This window comes from Neomonachus schauinslandi, chromosome 5 (assembly GCF_002201575.2).
Source record: "Neomonachus schauinslandi chromosome 5, ASM220157v2, whole genome shotgun sequence".
Taxonomy (NCBI): domain Eukaryota; kingdom Metazoa; phylum Chordata; class Mammalia; order Carnivora; family Phocidae; genus Neomonachus; species Neomonachus schauinslandi.
This window is the reverse complement of record NC_058407.1, coordinates 67,589,674-67,613,190: the sequence shown is the minus strand read 5'-3', so window position 1 is coordinate 67,613,190 and position 23,517 is coordinate 67,589,674. Positions and strand designations below refer to the sequence as shown.

Below are 23,517 nucleotides of genomic sequence, written 5' to 3'. Positions count from 1 at the left end.
AAGGCCTTAATGTCTAATACCTAAGTTATCAGTTAGCAGATATTGAATTATAGACAGATAATAATAAGAACGGGAAAGAGGCTAGAGTCTGCAAGACTGGAGTCTGGAACCAACATGAGGACAAGGAGCCAGTAGGAGATGAAATAAAGCCAAAGAAAGGTGGAGGCTCTTGACTTTAGCTGTCACCTGGGTGTGCCTCAGCCATGACATTCAAAGTCATCCACTTGTCAGAGCCTGTCAAGATTGCTCCTGCTTCTCCCAAAGCAAACCTAGTTGACATCCCACAGAGCCCTGGCACTTTCAGTAAGAGACTTCCGGTTATGCTTGCCCCTGCCCATAATTAGGACTACCACACTCACTGGGTGCCAAACACCATGCTGAGTGCTATCCATTCTACTTTTAAAATATTCATGCTAATTTTCCCCCTTCACCTTTGCATTAACCTTTTGGGAGAGGAAAGGTATATTTTTTGAAAAATAAATACAATCAAAAAGCCCAACACTTGATTTTGCTGTTTGCTCTCAGAATGATCTCATAGCTAAATGATGGAGAGAATTTCTTAAAGACTCAGCATTTAGTATGAAGACTCTGACCTTACACGAAAGAAACTATTTTAAGTCACAAATGACTAACAATTTTAACTGGCTAGATCAAGTTTCCAACAACCCTACAAACACACTCTCGTGCATAGTTGAGAGAGGGCTCAAGAGTAAGTTTAATTCAGTTACAAAATAAATGGATCTTAATGTTTAACATATATATTAGCTTCCTATGGTGGCTGTAACATATCACTTTAATGACTGAATCAACATAAATTTATTATCTCACATTTCCAGAGGTCAGAAGTCCAAAATGAATTTCACTAGGCTAAATTCAAGGTGTTTGCAGGGCTGTGTTTCTCCAGGAGGTTCTAGGGGAAAAATCCATTTTCTTCCTTTGTTAGAGCTTCTATGGGCTGCCCACATTCCTTGGCTCATGACCACCTTCCAACTTCAAAGTCAGCAATGACCAATGACCAATCAAGTCTTTCTCACAATGCACCACACTGACACTGATGCTTCTACTTCCCTCCTCCATATTTAAGGTAACCTTATGATTCCATGGGACCTACTCAGATAATCCAGGATAATCTCCATTATTGAAGACAGCTGATTAGCAACCTTAATTACTTCTGCAATCTTAATCTCCCCCTTACCAAGTGACATAATATATTTACAGGTTCTGAGGATTTAGTATGTGGATGGTTGAGAGATCATTATTCAGCTTACCACAGCCTGTCTTTCATACCCAAAGATTCACATCCAGCCCACATGGAAAATACATTCACCCTATCCAAAAGTCTCAACTCAGTAGAGTATCAACTCATGGTTTAAAATCTGGTCTCAGGAAGCCTGGGTGGCTCTGTCAGTGAAGCGTCTGCCTTCGGCTCAGGTCATGATCCCAGGGTCCTGGGGTTGAGCCCCACATCGGGCTCCCTGCTTGGCAGGGAGTCTGCTTGTCCTTCTCCCTCTGCCCCTCACCCCAGCTCATGCTCTCTCTCTCTTGCCTTCTGCTCTCTCCCTCTCAAATAAACAAAATATTTTAAAAAATAAAATAAAATAAGATCTGGTCTAAATCTTATCAATTCAAAAGTCCCAAATGTCATCATCTAAATGAGGTACAAATGAGTCCTTGGGTATAATCCATCCTGAGGCCCAATTCCTCTCCATCTGTGAACCTGTGAAACTCAAGAAACAAGATATCTGCTCCCCAAATTTGATGGTACAATAGACATGGTATAACAATTATAGACATTCCCATTCAAAAGGAGAGAAAAAATAAGTTAAAAAAATTAGACATCAGACCCATGCAACTTTGGAGATCCATCTAGGCAAACTGCATTTGATTTCAAAGTGTGGGAATAATGTTCTGTGGTCCTTGGCTCCACCCTTTAGGATCTCAGCTCTGCCTTCCGGGCTCTCAGTTCTCCCCTCTTAGTCAACCTTATTTTTTCATGAAAGGTGGTACATGTTTGCAGCTAAGTAGATTAATCAGCCTGTTTTTTGCTTGTAGAATTGTTGGGATCCAACAACCTTCTTTCATTACATCCTCTCACTTCCCTTTTCAGGCCCAGCCCAATGTATTTTTGCTGGTATAATATTCTCAGGAACCATACAGATCTCCCATATGTGCATGGCCATTTATTCCATTAAACAAGAGGCTACTCCACAGATATTTCCTGGATAAATCCATCTCTTTAACTGGCTCTGCTGAGATGTCTGAAGGAATCCATGAGTTACATGTTCAATTTCTTCAAAGTGCCCTCTATGTAACTGAATACTCTGACCTTACTTCTGAGGCCCTCCCAAAAGGTTTTCTAGCCAGACCATTGGCTTTCCCCAGAGCAGGCATTTCTGACAATGAATCTCCTAACTTTAGCATCATTTGCAATCTGGGAGACTGAGAATTTCTCAACTATCAAGTTCTGGTTTCATTTTGCTTAATAGTTCTTCCCTCAATCTGCCTCTCTCCTCTCCTTTTTTACTGGAAGAAGCAGCAAGAAAAACCCAAGCTGCACCTTCAACACTATGTACACAAATCCCCTCAGCTAAATACCCAAGTTCATGTTTTATAAGCTTTACTTTCCACAGAACTGCAGGACACAATTTAGCTAAGTTTTCTGCCACTGCATAACAAGGATCCCTTGTCTCCAGTTTGCAATAACATATTCCTGATTTCTATCTAAGCCCCCACTGGCAGTGTCTTTAATGTCTGCATTTTTACCAACAGCCTGTTCGTGACAATTTAGTTATTCTCTAAGGAGATTTCGTTTTCTCTACCCTACTCTTCATTTTCTTCTGAGTCCTCACTAGTAGAACGGCCATCATCCATATCTCTAACAGTCTATTCAAGGCAATCTAGGCTTTTCCTATCATGCTTTTCAAAAGTTTTCCAGTCTCTGCCCATTTCCCAATTCCAAAGCCACTTCCATATCTTTAGGTATTTCTTACAGCAGCCTCCACCATGTATCAAAATCTGTATTCGTTTCCTATTGCCACTCTAACAAATCACCACAAACTTAGGGGCTTAAGTCAACACAGTTTATTATCTCACAGTTCTGGAGGTCAGAACTGGGTAAAAATCAAGTGTCAGCAGTGCTGGACACTCTTAGGGAAAATCCATTTTCTTGCCTTTTTTCACCTTTGCAAGACTGCCCCCATGCCTTGGCTCATGGCTGACTTTTATCTTCAAATCCAGCAAAGGCAGGTCTAGTCATTCTCTCGTTGCATCACTGACACTGACTCTTCTACCTCCCTCTTCCAGATCTAAAGGACCTTTGTGCTTACATGGGGCCGGCCCATATAATCCAGAAGATATTTCTTACCTGAAGGTCAGTTGATTAGCAACCTCAATTTTATGGACAATCTTAGTTCCCCCTTGACAGGTAACATAACATAGGCTCAGGTCCCTAGGATTAGGACAAGAACATCTTTGAGGGATCATTATTCTGCCTACTACAATATATCTTTGTATAATGATAAATTTTCAATTCTCTTCTATTAAAATGGCCCACTGTGTAATCTGGTCCTTGCTCTCCTCATCTGTGTCATTTCATATCAAAACCCTCTGTTTCCACTAAGTGGAGTTTCTTCCATTTTGTCAAAAGCACAATGCTCATTCCTGGCTCGGGATCTTTGCTCACGCTGTTTCTTTTGTCTCTCTGATTCTCCCCTCTTTGAATCCTCATAGCCCCTCTTCTTCAGACTACTCTTACTATCCTTCAGCTTTCAGCTCCAATGACTCTTCTTCAAAGACAGTCTCCCTGACCCTGGGGTTCCCTAGAGTATAGATTTCCCATTGCATTCTTTGTTTTTCCTCATAGCATTTATCTTAATGGTGATTAAATTATTATCTGTGTAATTGTTTAATGACTGTTTTTAAGACACTCTGAAAGTAAAGTTCTAACTTATTCCTTTGTTATATACCTAATACCTAGCAGAACAGAATTGCACAGCAAAAATGTACTTGAATGAATGAACATGTCTCTGTTAGGCCTCAAAACAGTATTAATTTTATAATTGAGAGTACTGAAGTTCAGAGAAATTGAGTAACTTCACCACAGTAAAACAACTAATGAGATTCCACTGGGTCTATCTGGTTTCTAAGCACATCTCTGTCACTGTGTACTTCTATTCTATCGGGGCACCAATGACCATCGTCCCTAAGAACACAGATGTTCACTGACCATCATATTGACAAATACTCATTGCAGCCTAACCTCACTTTCCTTAATGCAGTTACCTTTACCTACTAAAGTCAATGGCCCACCACCAAACGCCCAATTTCAGTCCTATTTTTAAACACTGACATGAGTAGACTTATGGACATTTTTTCCCTTTAAAATCTTTTTTTTTTAAAGATTTTATTTATTTGAGAGAGAGAGAAAGAGACCATGAGTGGGGTTGGTGGGAGGGCAGAGGGAGAGATAGACTCTCAAGCAGACTCCCCACTGAGGGCAGAGTCCATTGCAGGACTCCATCTCAGGAACTATGAGATCATGACCTGAGCCGAAATCACCAGTCAGATGCTTAACCAACTGAGCCACCCAGGCACCCCTTCCTTTAAAATCTTTAAATCTTGGGGCGCCTGGGTGGCTCAATCGGTTAATCTGCCTTCGGCTCAGGTCATGATCCCGGAGTCCCGGAGTCCCGGAGTTCCAGATCGAGCCCCACGTTGGGCTCCCTGCTCAGCGGGGAGTCTGCTTCTCCCTCTCCCTCTGCCCCTCCCCCTGCTCCTTCTCTCTCTCTCACTCTCTCTCTCAAATAAATAAATAAATAAATAAAATCTTTAAAAAAATAAAATCTTTAAATCTTAAAGTTCCTTAAAAATAGCTACTGAACTTGTTTTCAAATTACCAACTCAGGAAAAAAATACGCTTTGATTTTATCTACTTCTCTTGTGGGGATTAATGGCATTATAAAATCTGTGAATACCTTAGAAGAAATTTTATTAAACCAACAGATGAAACTATCAACTTTGGGAATCTGGCCAGACAAATTGTTAAAACCAAAGATCTAAAAATCATGTTAACGTTGCTAGAAAGTCCCAGAACTGTGCTTCTTATGTGTTCATTCTTGGTCTCTCATGTATAGAGAAGAAAGATTATTATGAACATTGTCTTTACAAATACCTCCTAGACTTTAACCAAGGTAGGTAGGATTCTATTTATAATTGCATAATCCTTAAAATTTCAGAACTCTTTAGGAGCCTTTGTAGGTCTTTTTCATTGTCAGCATTCAGTCCTCTATTTTTTTAAAATGTAAGTGTATTTTTGTGGCTATGAGTCAGACTGCTGCTAGAAATACTTAGAAGATTTTGATGTAGATTCCAAACTGTTGCCTGGATACTTTTTCCTTTTGAAAATGATTATAATTGGCACAGATAAAAAGCCACATTTATTAAAGGATGATCTAATTTAGCATCTTCTTACTTCAATTTCCAATGCAGCTACAAATCAAATTTCAACAACAACAAAACAATTTTAGTGATACTATAGTTACTATTATGATAAAAACCAGGTATGACTTTGAAATATATTTCCATTTGCTTTCATTATACATATATAATAAAATATAATTACTAATTAATCGGTTCATATTGCACAATAATTTACAAAAATTTATAGTTTCAAAAAGTAATGAATGGTAAGCATCTTAAATACCACTAAAGAGAATAATGAAGTAGCCAAAAGGAGAAGCAATATTAAATGAGCAAAAATCACTGGGAAATCATATGCTGAGATTTCTTTATTTTAAAGCTAAGAAACAAAAGAAGATGGTTATAGCACTGCAGAAGAAATTTCCTGGTTCAAAATCTCTTCCATCTATATAGAACATATCTGATAGCACAAAGTAACTTATCTGATAGGTTTATATGAAATCTGAGAGCATCTCACAGGTTTTGAAATTTGTTACTATCCTACTATGACATCTTACACACTATACAAAAATATCTGCAGCACTCTGAATTCACCATAAATCAAATCCATAAAATCTCCAGAGCCTGTCTCTCTAGAACCCATGGAATCCCAGAGAAGCAGTAGGAGTCAGAACTGACTTTTTAAGAGGTAATGCAAAACTACCAGACAGAGCCAAAGATCCACCTGTTGTCAATTCATAACCTTAGTCTTAGAATAAGAGAAGTTATTACAGCATAATCAATAGATCAGTAATATATGCTTACTGAGAACACAGCAGGTAGCAAATATTTGCTGAGTGACTGGCTATATGAAATAATAAGGTTCATAATTTGGCAGGAAATGAAATTTTACATCTTCAAATCTCAAAAACTATATTTGTTAGGCATTCACTCTAAGTGTAGGGCTTGGTACCAACAAGGACATAAAAACAATTCATCTATGTGCCCTGATATGTAGTTACAATGGACAATTCATTTGCAACACAATGCCTACCTTGAAGAACTGGCAATTTAAATAAAGATGAATACTTAACATTCCTTTAAAAAACTTAACCAGGAAAAGATATTAGTGCCTTAGACTATTTCCTAGAAATTGTCTGTCTAGCATGAGACCACAAAATGCAAAGTCCTGAGGGTTTCTAGTTGTGACAGCTCAGATACTCTTCAGAGGAAACTAAGAAGAACCTAAGAAGAACACTAGTATAATTTAAAGGACCTTTGGAAATTTTAAGGGCACTTCAACACCATTTGTTTATTAGGAGCTTTAGCTTCTGTAAAGCTTTCCAGTTACTCAAATTAGCAGACCTGAGATAACTTTGCTTCCAGTTCACAGGGATTGAAAATCAGAGATTTTAAAAAAGAAGAAGAAAGAAAGAAAAAACAGAAGCTTAACCCTAATGACACTTCTATTCTACTTTGTGAATTTTGCTGACACTCTGGTCTTATTTCCTTTATTAAATTTAGTCATTGTTTTTAAGGGATTCAAAATCTAAGCTGCATCCCCAACCCTCCCCAAAAAAGACCTGTAGGTAAATAAAATATTATCACAAATATTTGTTACAATAAAAACATTTAGTGGGCTCACCATAATTAAAACAGAAAATTACATTTTAATTTTTTAGAAGAGTAAACTTGTTTTAAATAAATGCAACACATGTCAATTTCCTCCTTTTCTTATTGTAAGCTTTAGTGTTACTGTCCATGGTGACACATACTGGTTATATCAGGCAACAACACCACTACAGAGACATTCAAGTTTTATTTTATGTCTGTATCTTGGTGGCAGATTTGCTTAAGTGGTTTTATTTTGCATATCCAACTCTTCAGTAATTATGAGTTGCACTTCTCTTGAACCCATGGTACCAAAATCACAAAAGAAAAATCTGGATGGCTGGGGAGATGCTTCAGTCAGTCCATTAGATATGTTAAACCAAACTTCATTTCTCTTTTGCTTTCATCTATACTTCACCATATGTGAAATGAATCTTTCTGTATGTATTTAGCCACCTTTTAGAATTTCATGTTCCATCTTTCCACAAACCAAACAATATTCAAAAGCTTTGGTAAATCAAGGTGATGGCTTGATGCATTGGAATTTGCTTCTGACTACACATTTAAATATAAATTAAAATGTAGACATTTATGCATGGCCAACACCCACTGATTTAAAAAAAAAGTTCTATAATATTAAGTATACGATTAATGGTGATACAAGATATACCTTTGAATTAAAATTTATTTGAAAGATTTCAAAATAATATTTAAGAGAATATTATTCTCTTTCTCTTGGCATTGATGGAGTAGAATCATGATCTTTCAATGAGGAGTCGTTTCAAATATAGTACGTTTGTGATATACAGTAGATCAAACTATTGAGAGGTATTCATTTTTCCAGAAAGCTACCCCACATAAAGAAATTCCTCCCAACCAGGCACCATTGTACCTGAAACTTTCAGAGAGCCGTGTCTTAACTAAGATTAAGCTATCCTATTTTCTACCTAAATCAATTTCACCCAAATGAGGCGTTTGTGCTATAATTCATTGTTCCCCAGACTCTAAAATCAACCATCTGCCATCGGAGTTTCTGTACAGTAATTAAGGAACTATCCATTAGAACCGGCAAGAGTACAAAGTAAGGAGGAGGGGGAGGGAGGGGAGAAAAACCAAACCACTTAAAAAGAGATGGAAGGGTGGAAGGGGTGTGTGTGTGTGTGGGTGTCACGTTAACCCCTCCACGTCTCAGCTCCAGATACTGCCATCCATGAGGCAATACAGAAGTTAGGAGGAGCTGTGAGGCCAACTCCTCCGGGGTTACCCGAACTGAAACCGCACTGGGGACTCGGCACGCACTCCATACCTTGAAAGAGAAAGGCTTTCGTCCCATTATGCAGCCCGGGGACCTGACGCACTCCAGTCGTGGACTCCCCAAGTTCTAACTCTGTTAAGACGTCAATCTGTAGGGAGGGGTCCACACCAAGCCCCCAAACTGGTGGGGAGGGTGGGGGAGAAAGAAAAAGCTCCATCAAAATACAAGCCTCTTCCTCCAGGGCAGCAAAAAACCGCGTTTTGGAGACAGTATTGGGAACTGACAAGAGAGGCGACTCCCTCCACCGCGCAGAGCCTTACCTGAGATCAGCAGCCAAGCTTTAAATAGCGGAGCACCCAGTCCCATTTCCCTGACCTACTTTAAACCCCTCTCAGTGCAAAGTTCCCCCTCGGCCCTTAGACCCTGGACTAGGAGTGTGACCGGCCCTGACATCACCAAGGCAAGCTTCAGAAAAATCCAAATCCAGACCCGCCCGCGACTCCAAGCTTCCCACTCCAGACCTACTTCGGGTGGAGGAAAAGCAAGGCGTCCCCAGTCAGTCCGGCTGCCCCGAGGCGAGGGCCATCCATTCCCCCCGCCCCAGCTCTGGGCCACTCACCTGCTCCGAGACCGAAGATCAAACAGACTGTTCTCAGTAAGACCCGAGACTCCATGGTGTGGATCTGCTCAGTCCATCGTCTCCCTCTTTAAAAATAAAAATAAAAATCGAAAAGGTTCTCGGAATCAAGCGGCAAAATAGCGTTTGTGCCTTCTGCCGCTGCCTCGCATTTACTGATTAGTGGGATTAATACGATTTGGTTTCCTAAGAAAAAAATGGGAAGACCCCCCAGGCACGTGAAGAACTTAGACCCTCCAATGCGCACATCATTCCCACACGCAGAGCCGAGGCGGCAGCGCGGGCAGAGCCCGGGGGCCCAGAGGGAGGGGTCGGGCACGCTCGGGGGCTGCTCCGCCGGGGAATTAGCTCCGGAGCTGAATAAAAGCAGCCGAAGGCACGCACACCCAGAGGAAGGGAGGCGGCCCCAAGAAAGCCGGGGGTGGGGCGGCCCCGCACCCGCCCGTCTTCCCCCGCCGCGCGAACCTGTTGTAAAGGCAGAGACAATGGAGAGAGCGCCGGAGACGCGCGGAGGAGAGACGGCTCCCCCGGAGCGGGAGGGGCAGGCCCGGGGAGGCGGGGAGAGGAGGGGCAGGGAGGGACCGCAGAGGGCGAGGCCCGGCGCTGCGCGTCCGGCTCCAGCCCCGGCTCCAAGCCCCGTCCGGCGACCCCGGAGCTGCTGCAGCCGCGCCCTCCTACCTCCCTCACTCGCGGACCCAGGCAACGCCAACCTTCTTTTGGGAAAGGTCTAAATTCAAGATGCTAAGTTGATGGGCGGTCTTTGCTCTCACCCCTCGATTTCGGGCGCGTGTCTTGAAAGACGGACGGAGAAAAAGGACCACCCAGTCGCAGAAGGCGAGGCTAGGAGACGCGCTCGGCCGCCCTTTAGGCAAAGGAGGGAAGCCGGTGTACAATCGTGCACTGGGCTCCGAAGCAGCCCCGGAGACTGGAAAAGGAACTCCCTCTCCGGGGCATGCGGAGAAGCGCTGCCAAAGCAAGCTAGACTCTCGAGGTGGGGCTGGACGAAGTAGAAAGAGACTGGCAGAGGCGGGTGGCGAGCCTGGGAAGCCCTGGCAGCCCTGGGGGAGAGGTTCCGTGCCCGGGGCGGGGCGCTGGAGAGCTTCCCTAGCGCGGAGCGCGCAGGGGAGAACTTATCCTGGAACTGCTGGACAGCTCCGGGACCTCGCGCGCCCCCTGCCAAACAACGCGAAGAATCGGGCTCGGGTTCTCCAGGGCAAGCACACGCAGCAGGAGAATAGGGCACCAGAGCCAGCGTGCCTGCTCACACCGAAAAGAAGAGATAGATGATAGGTAGGTAGATGAATGGATGGATGGATGGATGGATGGATGGATGGATGGATGGATGGATGGATGGATGGATAAGAGAAAAAGAGAGAAGAGAATTAAGCAGAAGGCAGAGCCTGGGCAAGACAGAAGAGCCACCCTGTTGTTGACCACACTCAAGCAGGCTCTACCCACCCTTCTCACCCTTCTCACGCTGGGGCCATAACAGTAAGGACATCTAAGATCTAATTCTCAACAGGCAAAAGTATGCTTAAGGTCAATTGTACATAATATTTTTCAACACAGCCCTAAAATTTTGAGGTAAATTTTGAATAATGACATTCAATGCCCATAGTGGAAAGTGAGAGTTTCAAAAGTGATTAAAATGTTAATTGCTCCAAAGATCAATTGAGTTTCTTAACTTTCCATCCAAACAAGTAGATTCTGAATTCTCTAACAGGATCCTACACAGCTAGTTACCAAAACGGAGTCTGAGTCTCCAGCAGAGACATATGTACTATATAATACTATAAAGGGATGAGGGGGACATTTTTAGCTTTATATTTGGAATTTTTAAGGAAAAAAGTCACAATCTGGAAACTTCTTCCGTTTAATTTTTAAATATCTCTCTTTATCAAATTTTCCACTTAATTCCACTTGGAATTTTGTAAACTTTAAGGAAGAAATATTACAGTACTTAATGAAGTATTGTTGTATGAAATTTCCTAAATTTGCAAAACAAAATAAAATTAATCTAACTGAATTGAATTAATTCAAAGGAAGCAACTCATCAGAAAATTAAAGATCTTTCTATAGCCGTACATCCAAAATATTGGATTGTAATAAGTATCTACAAAAGTTACATAAAATAAATTTTAAATAATCCCATTATTTAAAATTCTACTGGAAGATAAAATAAGAAGGAAAAATAAATATACATATACACACATATTTACATGTAGAAGTTCTCCTAACCTACAGGTACTCAATCAAATCACAGAATCAGGAGTACTTTCCAATCTCTCTGATGTTCACATATTACATGCTGAAAGCTGGTGGTTGATAAGCTTTTCTCTAGCCCCCCCCCCCGACACACACTTAAGCTCCCTCCAGAAGACTAGTATTTTATACCCCAAATTATTGCAGTTTAACCTGCTACTGTAATTATGTGACCTAATTAAAGTTATGGAAACCATTAAAATATGACTACAGAGAGAGAGAGCTATTTCTATAAAACTAAAGTATAAAGCTTTGGAAAACTGTAAGAAAGGTGAATCATTGTATTAGCTAGGGCATGGTTATCAACCTGGGCAGAGGTTCTCAGCTTTAGAGCTATGGACATTTTGAGGTTGGATACTTCTTTGTTAGGACTTTCCTGTGCTTTGTAGGATGATAAATAGATCTTGGTTTCCACCCACTAAAAGCCAGTATTTTTAATATTCCATTTTATCTATATGCCTTGTAATTATATCTTTTGTGTAGTTTCTTAAATTGATGCTCTAAGGAATACAATATACATACTTAACTTTTCACCATCTACTCTAAAGTTTATATGCTACCACTTCAATTGGAATGTAGAAACTTTACCAACATACTGGTCCCTTTATCCTCATCCCTTTATGTTGTGGTTGTCTTATATATTAAATCTGCATACACTGAAACTTCCTTCAGAAAATGTTAAAATGTTTGCTTACAGTCATTGTGGCAGAAATAATAATGCCCTTTCCCACCCTCCAAAAATACATGTCCTAATCACTAGAACTTGTGAATGTTACCTTACATGGATGGCAAAGGGACTTAAAGTTGAGGAAGGAATTAAGATTTCTATTCAGGTAACCTTAAAATAGGGAGATTATCCTGGATTGTTTGGGTGTGGCCAATATAATCTCAAAGGTCCTTATATGTGCAAGAGGACAGCAGAACAGAAGTTTAGAGTAGCATAAAATGAGAAGAATTTGTTTTGCTGTTGCTGCCTACAATGACGGAAATATATAGAAGGGCTATGAGCCAAGGCATGTGGGTGGGCAGCCTTGAGAAGCTAGAAAGTACAAGAAAAAGGATTCTCCCCTACATCCTTCAGAAAGGAACAGAACCCTGCCAATACCCTGACTTTAGCCCAGTGAGATCCATTTTAGACTTGTGAGCTACAGAACTATAAAATAATATATCTGTGCTCTTTTAATCCACTAACTTTGTGATCAGCATTCATAGAAAACTAATGCAAATACTAACCACATAATGAAAAGTTCAGTCAAAATGGAAGATTCTACTGACCCTTAGAGGATTCCCTTCTACCATATACACATCACAAAGCCAAATGAAACGTTTAATATTTTTTTATTCATAAGAAGAAAGAAAATTCTCAGATGCTATGAGAAAAAAGGTAGCTGAAGATTGGTGGAGAAAGGAGTAGCCAATGCAATGATTGGGAGAGGGTGGGACACAGGGTTTCAGACTTAATAGGGGCCCTAAGACAATGGGTTAGGATTTTAATATCCACACAAGAACTGGAAACAATGAATTATGAGCAAAGCCAGAAGAGATGAAGATGCTACTGGTCCCTCTGATAAAAATAGGAAGCTTTGAAGGATTATGCTGTATATAAAAAGAAACTTTAAGAAGTTTGTACATTGGTCTAAGAAGTGACAAAAGTGCCTTCCAGATGCACATGACCACAGATGGAAAATAAAGTCATCTATAATAAATGTCAATTCTCAAGCCTTGCCACTTGCAGATATACAGTCCAAAATTACACTCCCCATTGGTGTATGAATTCTATAGTCAGAAATCAGAATAAACCCCCCAGAGTCTCCTGAAGAAGAAAATGTAAAACTTCTATTAAGGGGCCCTCCACAGCCTCTAGCATCTAAGAGGAAAATTTCTGATAAGGAAAAGATCACAATATAATAATAACATTGAAATAATATTCAAACATTGAAATAAAGTACCATGAAAGACAGCCAGGAGGCACACACACAGAAAAAGAGCATTAGTATCTCATGAACTCAGAATATTACAAAAATGTGATAGAAAGTACAAAATAAGTATGTTGAATGATTAATAATTTTTTGTAAAGGAATACAAAAAAATAATGAAAGAACAGAATTGTATGAGAAAAAATTAGGCAGATTTCAAAGAAAATCAAATAGAACTTCTGGAAATAAAAGTATGTTTAAAAAAAACAATACTTAAAAACCACTGGCTATAAAAAGCAACAGATAAACTGGAAGTGAAAATTAGCGAACAAAAAATCTTAAGACAAAAAAAATCTTAAGACGAAAAAATGAGATCTGAGAATGTTACTGAGAATGTGGCAAGAATGATAAGACGATGGAACACATGAAAAAAAACATGAATATTAGAATTAGGAGATCCAACACACAACTACTTAGAGATATGAAATCAGAGACTAGACAGAATGGAAGCAGACAATATTATAGGAAATATTTTAAGCAACAAGTAAAAAGCTTTCAAAAGTTAAAGGATATGAGATTCTAATTCTGGGTAAAATAGAACAAGTACACTCCACCCTCTCTCTCCCTCTGAAAGCTATTGAATCTAGACAGAATGCATGGAGTATTTGAAGATTCTGATAATTAAATAGCAGCAGGCAAATTGAGAAAGAAGACCAGAGTTTGAAATATGATCATACTGGCAGCAAGTACTTCTAAGAATAAATCACTGGAGTCAGATTGCCTCTGAGTGGTACACACATAGGATAAATCTGAGCATAACACAAAGTCTTTGAAACCACACCGAAAAAAAGGCTAGTCAAAATCTGAATTTGCAGTCTAAATCCAGTTGAGTCACTTGCCTGCTTAAAAAAAAAAAAAAAAAAAAGACATTCTCCATAGTACTTAACAAAATTCGGAGTCTTATAATATTAAAATGTTCAGGATATAATCTGAAATTATTTGGCATATGAAAAACCAGGAAAACTTCAATTTACATGAGAAAAATACAATCAACAAACACTGATGCCAAGATGACAGACATTGGAATTATTTTTAGATGATATTAAAGAAACTATTATAAAAATGCTCCAAAAAAATAAGGGCAGGGCGCCTGGGTGGCTCAGTTGGTTGAGAGACTGCCTTCGGCTCGGGTCATGATCCTGGAGTCCCTGGATTGAGTCCCGCATCGGGCTCCCTGCTCGGCGGGGAGCCTGCTTCTCCCTCTGACCCTCCCCCCTCTCATGTGCTCTCTCTCTCTCATTCTCTCTGTCTCAAATAAATAAACAAAATCTTTAAAAAATTAAATAAATAAATAAGGGCAAATACTCTTGAAACAAATGAGAAGTGGCAGCAAATAAATAAGAGATTTTAGAACTGAAAAGTATAATAACTGAATATTTTAAACTCATTAAAATGGGCTCAGTACTAGAGATGACAGAGGAAAGAGTGAATTTGATAGATCAACTGAAATTACCCAATCTGAACAACAGAGGGAAAAATTTTTTTAATTAATATAGTGACAGAAATCTGTGAAACAAAACCAAAAGAACCTATGTCTTCAGAATCCCAAGAGAAAAGAGTTCAGCCCCCAAAAAAAGTATTTCAAGAAATAAAGGTTTAACAGCATTTTCAACAATAGCCAAACTATGGAGGGAACTCAAATGTCCATCAACTGATGAATAGATAAAGATGTGGCATTATATGTATATATATAATGGAATGGAATATCACTCAGCCCCCAAAAATAATTAAATCTTCCCATTTGCAATGATGTGGATGGAGCTAGAATGTATTATGCTAAGTGAAATAAGTCAATCAGAGAAAGACAAATACCTTACGATTTCACTCATATGTGGAATTTAAGAAGAAAACAGATGAACATATGGGAAGGGTGAAAATTAAAAAAGGAGAGAGGGAAACAAGCCATAAGAGACTCTTAATGATAGGGAACAAACTGAGGGTTGATGGAGGGAGGTGGGTGGGGATGGGTTAGATGGGTAATAGATATTAAAGAGGGCACTTGAACACTGGGTATTGTATGTAAGTGATGAATCACTGAATTCTACTCCTGAAACCAATATTGCACTGTATGTTAACTAAAACTTTAAGCAAAAATTCAAAAAAATAGAATGCCTTACGACTTCTTGAATTTGTCAAAAGACATAAACTTATGGTTTCAAGGAGTTCAGTAAATCCCAAAGAGGATAAATTCAAAGGAATCCATGACCAGCCATATCATAATCAAACTGCTGAAAACAATAAAAAAGAAAGTTATCACAAAGAAAAAAATATTGAAAGCAACCAGAGAAAAATGACACTTTATTTATAGGGAAGCAACAATTTGAATGAATCCAGACTTATCAGAAACCACAAAGGCCAGATGGAGGGGAACAACATTTTTAAAAGTGCTCAAAGAATACTGTCATTCTGGAATTCTGTATCTGGTGAAAATATCCTTCAGAAATAAAGATGAAGGAAAAATATTCTTATGAAGAAAATCTAAAAGAACTGGTTATCAGCAGACCTACTTTGAAAGAACTGCTACAGGAGTTCTTCAAACAAAAGAAGAAAGACAACTAGCATATCAGGAATGAAGAAATAGCAGCAGAGATGGTAAATATCTGGATAAACATAATAGACTATTCTTCTCTTGAGTCCTGTAAAATATGTTTGATGCTTGTATTAGTTTTCTGTTGTTGGTATAACAAATTACCACAAACTTAGCAGCTTAAAATAACACAAATGTATGATCTTACAGTTCTGTAGGTCATAAATCAGACATGATCTCATCAGGCTAAGCTCAAAGTGTCAATAAGGTTATATTCCTTTCTGAAGGCTCTGGGAAAACCCTTTTTCAACTTCTAGAGAGTGTCTGCATTCCCTGGCTCATTGCCCCCTTCTATCTTCAAAGCCAACAACAGCACTCTAAGTCCTTCTGACAGTGCATTCTCTGTTTCTCTGACTACAGTTTGGAAAGGTCCTCAGCTTTTAAGCACTTACATGATGACACTGAGGTCATCTGGATAATCTAGGATAATCTAGGACCTCCACAAAGGCCCTTAACTTTAATTACTTGTACAAAGTTCTTTTGTCATGTAAGGGAACATATTCACAGATTCTGGGGATTAGGGTGTGAACATCTTGAAGAGCCATTCTTCTGGCTATCATAGGGACTGAAAGAAATATTTTAAATTGTCTAAATGGGTTTAAAAGCATGTATATTAACACATAAAACAACCACAACATAAAGAGATGAGGATAAACAAACCAATATGGTAATAAATTTTCTATATTCTAATTGAAGTGGTAACATATGAACTCTAAGTAGACAGTGAACAGTTAAGTATGTGTATTTTATTCTCTAGAGCACCAATTTTAAAAGCTATACAAAGATATAGTTAAAGATACAATAGATAAAATAGAATACTAAAAAATATTCAAATAACTTGAAAGAGGAAGGAAAGGGTTAAGAGAGAAATAGAAGGAATAGAGACAAAAGAAATAATAAAATGGTAAACCAAAATCCAAACATATCAATGGCATTAAGTGAAAGTGGTCTAAACACAATAATGAAAAGACCAATATTGTCAGAATGGACTCAAAAAATATAACCTAACTATATGCTGTTAAAAAGCTCACTTCAAATATAATGTGGTAAACTTAAGGTAAAATAATTAGGAAAAAATATACTATGCAAACATGAATCAAAAGAAAGTTAGAATGGTTATATTAATATCAAAAAAAGTAAACTTTAGAGCAAAGAAAATTACCAGGGAAAAAGAGGTACATTACATAATATTAAAAGGATCAATTCACAAAGAAGACATAACAATCCTGTGTGTCTGCACATAATTGCAAAGCTTCAAAATACATGAAGCATTTGCCTTAGAGAAATGGTGACAGAACTGAAGGAAGCAACTGACAAATCCACAGTTATATTTAGAAACTTCTTACATTGCTCTCTTATAATCAGTGGAAATCTCTAGTCCCAGATAATTTCAATACCAAATTCCACCAAACATTTAAAGAAAAAATAACATCAAGTATACACAAATCTTCCAGAAAACAGAAGAGGAGGGAACAACTCCCGTTTCTTTTTGTAAGACTATCATTACTCATATCAAAACCAGACAAAAGACAATGAAAAACAAACAAAAAAGAAAACTAGAACATAGACACAACATGTGTCTTTTGAACATACATGCAAAATCCTCGAAAAAATATTAGTAAATCAAATCCAACAATATATAAAAAGAATAACAAACAATGACAAAGTAGGGTCCATCCCAGGAATGTACAGTTGATTCAACATTTTAAAAATCAATCAATGTGGGTGCCTGGGTGGCTCAGTCATTAAGCGGCTGCCTTCGGCTCAGGTCATGATCCCAGCGTTCTGGAATCGAGCCCCACATTGGGCTCCCTGCTCGGCGGGAAGCCTGCTTCTCCCTCTCCCACTCCCCGTGCTTGTGTTCCCTCTCTCGCTGTGTCTCTCTCTGTCAAATAAATAAAATCTTTAAAAAAAAATCAATGTAATCTACCACTTTACAATCTAAAAAAGATAAATTACATGATCATATTAATTGATACAAGAAAGGCATTAGATAAAATTCAACTATTGATGATAAAATAAATAACTCACTGTGAAGTAAAAACAGAAGGTAACTTGCTCAATTTAATAACGGACACTTAAAAAGACTCTGCACTAACAAGGAAACACTACAGGAGTTTCCAATCAATGAAATGAGCCAAGAAAAAGAAGTAAAAACCACTCAGGTTGGAAATGAAGAGATAATTTTTTTCCTAGACAATTTGGTCATCTACATTTAAAAATTCCCAAAGCATCTTTGAAAAACCCATAAAACTAGTAGGTGAGTTTAGCAATGTTATAGAATACAAGGTCAACATACAGTAATTAATTATATGCAATACAGTTGCAAGGAATCATTGAAAATATAAGTAAAAAACAATACCATTTATAATAGCATTAAAAAACAAAATGCATATAGAGAAATCTAACTATAGACAAGATTTAACACTGAGAATTATGGAACACTGCTGAGTGAAAATAAAGACCTAAATGGATGAAAAGATTTATCATGCTCATTGATAAGAAGATTTAATGTTACAGTATCAATTATACTCATATTGATCTAAAGATTTAAGACAATCCCAGTCAAAATCCCAGTAGTCCACTTGGTAGCAATTGATAAGCTGATTCTAAAATTTATATGGAAAGGCAAAGAAAATAGAAAAGCCAAAAATAATTGAAAAGAGAAAAACTAGAGGATTCACACCACCTGGCTTTAAGACTATACTAAAAGCTATAGATCAAGACTATGATATTAGGATGAGGAAAGATATATAAATTAATGGAATAAATGAATAAACTATAAAGAGTATAGGGATAGACTCATATATATATACTTGATTTTTTATGAAGGCACAGATATTTCAATGAATAATTGATAATTTTTTTAGATTCTAATTCCAGTATAACTAACATACAATGTTATAATTAATTTCTTTTTTAATTTAAATTCAAATTAGTTAACAATATAGTATAGTATTGGTTTCAGGAGTAGAATTTAGTGATTCATCACTTACATATAATACTCAGTACTCATCCCAACAAGTGCTCTCCTTAATGCCCATCACCCATTTAGAGCATCTTTTCCTCCTTCCTCCCCTCTAGCAACCCTCAGTTTGTTCTCTGTAGTTAAGACTCTTTTATGGTTTGCCTCCCTCTCTGTTTTTTATCTTATTTTATTTCTCCTTCCCTTCCCCTATGTTCATCTGTTTTGTTTCTGAAATTCCACATATGAGTGAAATCACATATGTCTTTCTTTGACTTATTTCACTTAGCATAATACACTCTAGTTCCATCCACTTTGTTCCAAATGTCTAGATTTCATTCTTTTTGATGGCTGAGTAATATTTCCTTCTATAGACACATCTTCTTTATCCATTCATCAGTCAATGGACATTTGGACTCTTTCCATAATTTGGCTATTGTTGATAGTGCTGCTATAAATATTGGGGTGCCTGTGCCCCCTTCAAATCAGCACTTTTGTATCCACTGGATAAATACCTAATAGTGCAATACCTGGGTCAAAGGGTAACTCTATTTTTAACTTTTTCAGGAACCTCTATACTTTTTCCAGAGTGGCTGCACCAGTTTGCATTCCCACTAATAGTGCAAAAGGGTTCCCCTTTCTCTACAACCTCACCAACATCTGTTGTTTTCTGAGTTGTTCATTTTAGCCATTCTGATAGGTGTGAGGCAGTATTTCATTGTGATTTTGATATATACTTCCCTGATGATGAGTGATGTTGAGCATTTTTTCATGTGTCTGTTAGCCATTTGTATGTCTTCTTTGGAGAAAAGTCTGTTCATGTCTTCCCATTTCTTAACTGGATTATTTACTTTGGGTGTTGATTTTGAGGAGTTCTTTATAGATTCTGGACACTAGCCCTTTATCATATATGTCATTTGCAAATATCTTCTCCCATTCATGTAGGCTGCCTTTCAGTTTTATTGATTGTTTCCTTTGCTGTGCAGAAGCTTTTTATCTTGATGAAGTCCCAATAGTTCATTTTTGCTTTTGTTTCCCTTGCTCCCAGAGATGCATCTAATAAGAAGTTGCTGTAGCCTAGCTCAGAGAGGTTGCTGCTTATTTTCTCCTCTAGGATTTTGGTGGGTTCCTGTCTCACATTTAGGTCTTTCACCCATTTTGAATTTATTTTTGTGTATAGTTTAAGAAAGTGGTCCAGTTTCATTCTGTAAGTCACTGTCCAGTTTTTTTTTTCCACTGGATATTCTTTCCTGCTTTGTCAAAGATTAGTTGATCATATAGTTGTGGGTCCATTTCTGGGTTCTCTATTCTGTTCCATTGATCTATGTGTCTGTTTTTGTGCCAGTTCCTACTGTCTTGATGATTACAGCTTTGTAATAGAGCTTGAAGTCTGGAATTATGATGCCTCCCACTTTGCTTGTCTTTTTCAAAATTGCTTTGGCTATTTGGGGTCTTTTGTGGTTCCATATGAATTTTAGGATTGGTTGTGCTAGTTATGTGAAAAATGCTGGTGTTATTTTGAACGGGCTTGCATTGAATGTGTAGATTGCTCTGGGTAGCATAGACATTTTAACAATATTTGTTCTCCCAATCCATGAGCATGGAATGTTTTTCCATTTCTTTGTGTCTTCCTCAATTTCTTTCATAAGTGTTCTATAGTTTTCAGAAGTACAGGCTTTTTCCTCTCTTGGTTAGGTTTATTCCTGGGTATCTAATAGTTTTGTGCAATTGTAAATGGGGTCGATTCTTTGATTTCTCTTTCTGCTGCTTCATTATTCATATAGAAATGCAACAGATTTCTGTTTGTTGATTTTATATCCTGCAACTTTGCTGTAATCATTTATCAGTTCTAACAATTTTTTGGTAGAGTCTCTCAAGGTTTTCTACGTAGACTATAATGTTGTCTGTGAAGAGTGAAAGCTTGACTTCTTCCTTGTCAATTTGGATGCTTTTTACTTTTTTTTTTTTTGTCTGATTGCTAAGGCTAGGACTTACAGTATTATGTTGTTGAGCAACAGTGGTGGGAGTGGACATCCCTGCCGTGTTCCTGACCTTAGGGGAAAAGCTCTCACTTTTTCCCCATTGAGGATATTAGCTGTGGGTCTTTCACATATGGCCTTTATGATGTTGAGGTATATTCCTTCTATCCTTATTTTCTTGAGGGTTTTTATCAAGAAAGCATGCTATATTTTGTCAAATGCTTTTTCTACAACTATTGAGAGGATCATATGATTCTTATCCTTTCTTTTATCAATATGGTATATCACATTGATTGATTACATATGTTGAACCAAACTTGCAGTCCAGGAACAAATCCCACTTGGCCGTGGTGAATAATCCTTTTAATGTATTGTTGGATCCAATTAGCTAATATCTTGTTGGCGAATTTTGCATCCATGTTCATTAGGGATATTGGTCTGTAATTCTCCTTTTTAGTGGAGTCTTTATCTGGTTTTGGGATCAAGGTAATGCTGGCCTCATGGAATGGGTTTGGAAGTTTTCCTTCCCTTTCTATTTTTTGGAACAGTTTCAGAAGAATAGGTATTAATTCTTCTTTAAATGTTTGATAGAATTCCCATGGGAAGCCATCGGGCCCTGAAGTCTTGTTTGTTGGGAGATTTTTGATTACCGATTCAATTTCTTTGCTGGTTATGGGTCTGTTCAGATTTTCTATTTCTTCTTATTTCAGTTTTGGTAGTTTATATGTTTCTAGGAATTTATCCATTTCTTCCAGATTGCCTAATTTGTCGGCATACAATTGCTCATAATATTCTCTTATAATTGTTTGTATTTCTGTGGCTGTGATCTCTCCTCTTTCATTCATGGTTTTATTTATTTGGGTCCTTTCTCTTTTCTTTTTGATAAGTCTGGCCAAGGGTTTATCAATCTTATTAATTCTTTCAAAGAATCAGTTCCTAGTTTTGTTGATCTGTTCTACTGTTGTTGTTTTTTTTTTATTTCTATATCATTGATTTCTGCTCTAATCTTTATTATTTCCCTCCTTCTGCTGGCTTTAGGTTTTATTTGCTGTTCTTTTTCCAGTTCCTTTAGGTGTAAGATTAGGTTGTGTATTTGAGACTTTTCTTGCTTCTTGAGGAAGGCCTATATTGCTATATACTTACCTCTTATGACCACCTTTGCTGCATCCCAAAGGTTTTGGACCATCGTGTTTCATTTTCATTTGCTTCCATGTATTTTTTGTATCTTCTTTAATTTCCTGGTTAAACCATCCATTGTTTTTTAAAAGATTTTATTTATTTATTTGTCAGAGAGAGAGAGGGCACAAGCAGGGGGAGTGGCAGGCAGAGGGAGAAGCCAGGCTTCCTGCTAAGCAAGGAGCCCATGCAGGACTCCATCCCAGGACTCTGGGATCGTGACTTGAATCAAAGGCAGATGCTTAATGGACTGAGCCACCCAGGCATCTCAACCCATTCATTCCTTAGTAGGATGTTCTTTAACCTCTGTGTATTTGTGGTCTTTTCAAATTTTTTCTTGTGGTTGACTTCATGTCTCATAGTGTTGTGGCCTGAAAATATGCATGGTATGATCTCAATCTTTTTGCACTTGTTGAGGCCTGATTTGTGACCCAGTATGTGATCTATTCTGGAGAATGTTCCATGTGCACTCAAAAAGAATGTGTATTCTGCTGCTTTAGGATGAAATGCTCTGAATATATCTGTTAAGTCCATCTGATCCAGTGTGTCATCAAAGCCCTTGTTTCCATGTTGATCTGCTTAGATCATCTGTCCATTGCTGTGAATGGGGTGTTAAAGTCCCCTACTATTATTGTATTATTATCAATGAGTTTTTTTAAGTTTGTTATTAATTGATTTATATATTTGGCTGCTCTAAAGCTGGGGGCATAAATATTTACAATTGTTAGATCTTCTTGTTGGTTAGACCCCTTTATTTTAATATAGTACCCTTCTTCACCTCTTTTTACAGTCTTTGGTTTAAACTCTGGTTTGTCTAAGTATGGCTACTCCAGCTTTCTTTTGATGTCCATTAGCATGATAGATGGTTCTCCACCCACTTACTTTCAATCTGGAGGTGTCTTTGGGTCTAAAATGAGTCTCTTGTAAGCAGTATATGAATGGGTCCTATTTTTTTATCCATTCTGATATCCTATGTCTTTTGAGTGGAGCACTGAGTCCATTTATATTCAGAGTAATTATTGATAGATATGAATTTAGTGCCATTGTATTACCTGTAAAGTTGCTGTTCCTGTAGATTGTCTTTGATCCTTTCTAGTTTTTGTTGCTTTTGGTCTCTCCCGCTCAAAGGGTCCCCTTTAATATATCTTGCAGAGCTGGTTTAGTGTTCACAAACTCCTTTAGTTTTTGCTTGTCTTGGAAACTCTATCTCTCCTTCTATTCTGAATGACAGCTTTTCTGGATAAAGTATTCTTGCATGCATATATTTCCCATTTAGCACATTGAATATATCATGCTACTCCTTACTGGCCTACCAAGTTTCTATGGACAGGTCTGCTGATAAGCTTCTGTGTCTACCCTTGTAGGTCAAGGACCTTTGTCCCTAGCTGCTTTCAGAATTCTCTCTTTATCTTTGTATTTTGCAAGTTTCACTATGATATGTCTAGGTGTTGACCTGTTTTTGTTGATTTTGAGGGGGGCTCTCTGTGCCTCCTGGACTTGTATGCCTGTTTCCTTCCCCCAATTAGGTAAGTTCACAGCTATAATTTGTCTAAATAAACCTTCTGTCCCTTTTTCCTTCTCTTCTTCTGGGATTCCTATGATATGGATATTATTGCTCTTTGTGGAATTGCTGGGTTCCCTAAGTCTATATTCATGATCTAGTAGTTTTCAT

At 38.1% G+C, this 23,517-nt stretch overlaps 1 protein-coding gene across 1 annotated transcript in view; it reads right to left on the bottom strand.

Moving 5' to 3' along the window:
- The window catches only part of NELL2 (neural EGFL like 2), a 344,834-nt gene extending 334,329 nt beyond the window's left edge, over positions 1–10,505 (bottom strand). The window contains 3 exon segments of the mRNA XM_021704922.2: positions 8,315–8,443; positions 8,883–8,968; positions 10,468–10,505. Of these exon segments, the coding sequence (XP_021560597.1) occupies positions 8,315–8,443; positions 8,883–8,968; positions 10,468–10,505 (253 nt within the window).
- Positions 10,506–23,517: the final 13,012 nt, after the last annotated feature.